General features: G+C 48.9%; 1 protein-coding gene and 1 long non-coding RNA gene across 2 annotated transcripts; both read left to right on the top strand.

Moving 5' to 3' along the window:
• Positions 1-712: 712 nt before the first annotated feature.
• LOC136194476 (uncharacterized) lies at positions 713-1,427 on the top strand. Its single transcript, XR_010671644.1, has 4 exons — positions 713-903; positions 959-998; positions 1,057-1,200; positions 1,261-1,427. It is a non-coding gene; the product is annotated as an uncharacterized lncRNA (long non-coding RNA).
• Positions 1,428-1,560: 133 nt separating this feature from the next.
• LOC136194859 (G2/M phase-specific E3 ubiquitin-protein ligase-like) lies at positions 1,561-3,051 on the top strand. Its single transcript, XM_065984110.1, has 7 exons — positions 1,561-1,583; positions 1,623-1,734; positions 1,867-2,010; positions 2,067-2,243; positions 2,300-2,375; positions 2,629-2,748; positions 2,804-3,051. The coding sequence occupies exons 1-7, from the start codon at positions 1,561-1,563 to the stop codon at positions 3,049-3,051; spliced, it is 900 nt and encodes a 299-aa protein (XP_065840182.1).
• Positions 3,052-3,546: the final 495 nt, after the last annotated feature.

Genomic DNA, 3,546 nt, shown 5'->3' with positions numbered 1-3,546 from the left:
ACACCCGCAGCAAAGAAGCCGAGGACGACTTCACCCGCGTTTCTCATAGGTCCTGCGCTGCCACCTGTGCCAGGGCGGGTTGTTGCCAAAATCCATTCGCAGCAGTTTGTGGATCTGGCTGAGCTTTTGGCCGACAACGCCGAACTGCTTCGCCGTGAGGGCGATGCGGGCCCGTTTCAGTGGTAGCGCCCGCAGCTGCGCCAAATGCCGTTGCTCACGGCGTGGATGCAGGCATTCGCGTCGTTTGCGGCGGTCAAGCTGTATTTTTGCCCAGAACGGGCGGTGAAAATTATGACGTGCCTCCGGATCGTTGTACGCGAGACGCTTTGCTGCGGCAACGACTGATGGCGCCAGTACGACGCGCAGTTCCGGCGGCAGACCCGTCTATCGTCTAGTCCAAGCCTGCACAGTTCGCTCATATTAACTCTACAACGCCAATCCGAAGAAATGCACGTACTGCGCAAATTCCGACGGCGGTCACACTACGGCTCAATGCGCCTTGCGCGCAGGATCGGACCGGCGACCGCCTCCGCGCTCGATGAACGGCGAGAACGCGCTAGGCAACGGAAAGAGCTCGGTGTGTCGTCTTTACATTTATGCGGGGAGCGGGTGCCACTACCAAAATTGTTTGTACAAGCATGCGTGCAGGGGCACAGGGTCCGCGAGTGCAAGCAGCAGCCGGCACAGCAGCAGGGAAACGCCCCTCCGGCCTGTCGACGCGTGAGCAACGGACCGTGAGCTAGGTTTTTCTGTAAGGGTATGGGCGCGGGGTGTTTCGGCGTTGGTCCTGCCAACGGGCGTACGTTGTGTTCGATAGCCGGTCCGCTATCAGTTTTTTCCTATAGTGCGAGGGTTACAGGCCAGTCGGGACGTCGACCACGAATTGAGTCGGTCTAACGCAAGGTGAAAAGAGCGTGGATATATGCTAATTTATAACGTTGCCTTTTTGCCAACACAGTGAAAATCACGTCGCAACGGCACATGAAACGCCACATGATGTCTGCGCGGAAAACCAATGAGAATTTAGTAATATTCGTGTAACGTTCCTTTTACCAGATTATGGCACACAAAGCCACCTTGGCTTCTTTTCTTGCTGACGAACCAGATGAAGACGAATACGACAGCGTAGGCGTGAAAGCACGCCTTCTCAGTGGAGAAGTCATTCGGCGACGCTTCTCGGGAAGGCGGCATACAGTGCAGGTGCGGCCTCGATCACGTTTTCTGCGTTTACATGCATTTCCCTTATTGACACTCTGTCAGGACTTGCTTGTTTGGATCGGCGCGCAGGACAATGTGCCAAACATCGATTCCATTGACGTGAAGTTTAGGCGATCATCAGCCGTGCTTATATCTGTCTGCGAAATGGACCAGTTTGCGACGTTGTTGGAGGCATTTGGAGGAGCTGTGAACGCTTCGCTAACTATTGTTGAGGTACTATCCTGTTATGCAGGGTGCATCTGCAATGAAGCCTTCTTTGAAACCTTGTATGTACAGAGACAAATTGAAAATACGCCAGGGCAGCAAAGAATTGAGAATCCAAAAGAAAGCAGCACAACTAACATGTATAAGAATGTAATCATTCTGTAGGCACACAGGGCAGCGGCAATATAATCTGTGTATAGGAACTTCACCTCACTTGGCGATGTCATCAAATTTCTAGAATATCAAGTTCATCCAAACTATTCCGATGACTACGACCCGGACCCAAATGAAGAACAACTACTTCGTGTCAGCGTGTGAAGGAATCATTTTCTGGAAGATGCACTGGTCTTCTGTTCACGGAAGTCCTTCGATCCTTTGCGAAAGATCAAGGAATGATACAAAATCATACAAACGTGTTAGGCAATAATTCTCTTATACTTGCAGGTTGTCTTTGTCGGCGAAGCGGCCGTCGACACGGGTGGTTGCCGACGAGAGTTTTGGAGACTACTTTCTGAAAAAGGAAACTCGACTTTTTTCTGGGGTGATGAGACGAAGAAAGTTCCAAGATATGATAGCCAATTCATACTGGTAAGTGAGCGAAGGGTATTGGAAAACTTTTTATAAACACAGTAACATGACCTTAGGGAAGGCAATTCTTCAATTTTGGAAAGATGCTTGCCATGAGCTTGGCGCAAGGCGGTAGCGGATTTCCGCTACTGGCACCATCGGTCTATGATTACATTATTCATGGAGACGTTGAAAAGATAAACCCAGAAGACGACGAAATCCCAAACCCTATTGTTAGAGAAACAATGGCAAAAGTGCATTTAGTCTTACAGGCAGTGATCACAAGATGATAGTCTTGTTATGATTTCAGGTGCTTGCAGCTGTCCGAAACGGCAGCATGACTGCGCTCGACAACGACGACGAAGCATTGGATACCATAGCAAGAAGTGAGTACACCGGGGCAATTATCCTCTGCCGTGAAGTGCAGATACTTAAAGCATTGCGATTGGCCTGCTATGCTGAGGCCAAAAGCTCCCTTGACCAGTTCCGCGAAGGGCTACAGGCAATGGTCGTGCTAAATATAATTACGAAGTATCCAAACTTACTTCGACCTTTCTTTGTTTTTGAAGAAAGGTACAAGTTCACTTCTGGTAACTATATGTGAACATTTTTCACTGTCAGTATTCTAATGCGTTTCAGAAAGACTACTCTCCCTCATGCGTAATGTCAAATACTGCGCAAAGGACGAAGATGAGGATTTGTGGGAGAAACAAACGTCAGCATTTTTCTTTTTTGAAAAGTTCGCTCAAGACTGCGAAGGTGAATAAATTTTAACATGAACTGAAAACAATGTATGAATTCGTTTACGTCGCAGATGACTACGAGAAAACGCAGTGTACTGTTGAAGACATTCTCGCTTTTTTCACGGGGTCCGGGAATATTCCGCCGTTAGGATTCCCTTCGTCGGGCACCATTGATTTCAATGATAGAGCGTCCCACGCTACTGCGTCAACTTGTACGCTTACGTTGACGCTGCCATCGAAGTACGGCAACGACGAAGAGAGAATGTGCGAAGCCCTCACTGAGTCATTCAAGAGCATTGACTATTTTGGTCAGGTTTGACTGCCTTGCGTGTCTTTGACGTCTGTGAACGAAAGTAATGTCTGTAATCATACAGATAGAAAATGAGAGGGATAGGCAACTAGCCCGGTCACGTGACTTTTCAGTACATTCAGCTGAAGCAAGGTGTGTCTCGGCCCTTGACAACACATCCTGTATGCACTTCGCGAATTCGTCTTGAAATACAGGGTTCAGGTCTTTCGTCGAAAAGCGAAAAGTTAGTATTGTACATCGGAAATGGAAATATGCATTCGTATGACCAAAAAGTCGTGCGCGTATCATGGAAGCTCACGTCATCCCACGCGCAGAACGGGGGGACCTCCTACGTATGCATTAATTATCCCAGGCCGCATCTACAAGTTGTAAGGTCACGCTGTGACTACGGGTCATGGAACGCGCTACTTGTGAAGCCGTTTAGTGGAGCACTTGTCTGCGAATTAGGGTGTTTAGCGCGGAGTGGGCGTGACTGCACAACCAAACTGGGGGGACCTTCTAGCC

Source organism: Oscarella lobularis, chromosome 13, assembly GCF_947507565.1.
Source record: "Oscarella lobularis chromosome 13, ooOscLobu1.1, whole genome shotgun sequence".
Taxonomy (NCBI): Eukaryota; Metazoa; Porifera; class Homoscleromorpha; order Homosclerophorida; family Oscarellidae; genus Oscarella; species Oscarella lobularis.
Note: the sequence above shows the minus strand (reverse complement) of the source record. Positions and strands in the feature narration are given on the sequence as shown.

Coding starts and splice junctions, on each gene's coding strand:
- LOC136194859 (XM_065984110.1), top strand. CDS start 1,561: ATGTATAAGAATGTAATCATTCT. Junction 2,376..2,628: donor ATTGGATACCATAGCAAGAA/GTGAGTACACCG, acceptor AATGCGTTTCAG/AAAGACTACTCTCCCTCATG. Junction 2,749..2,803: donor GTTCGCTCAAGACTGCGAAG/GTGAATAAATTT, acceptor TTTACGTCGCAG/ATGACTACGAGAAAACGCAG.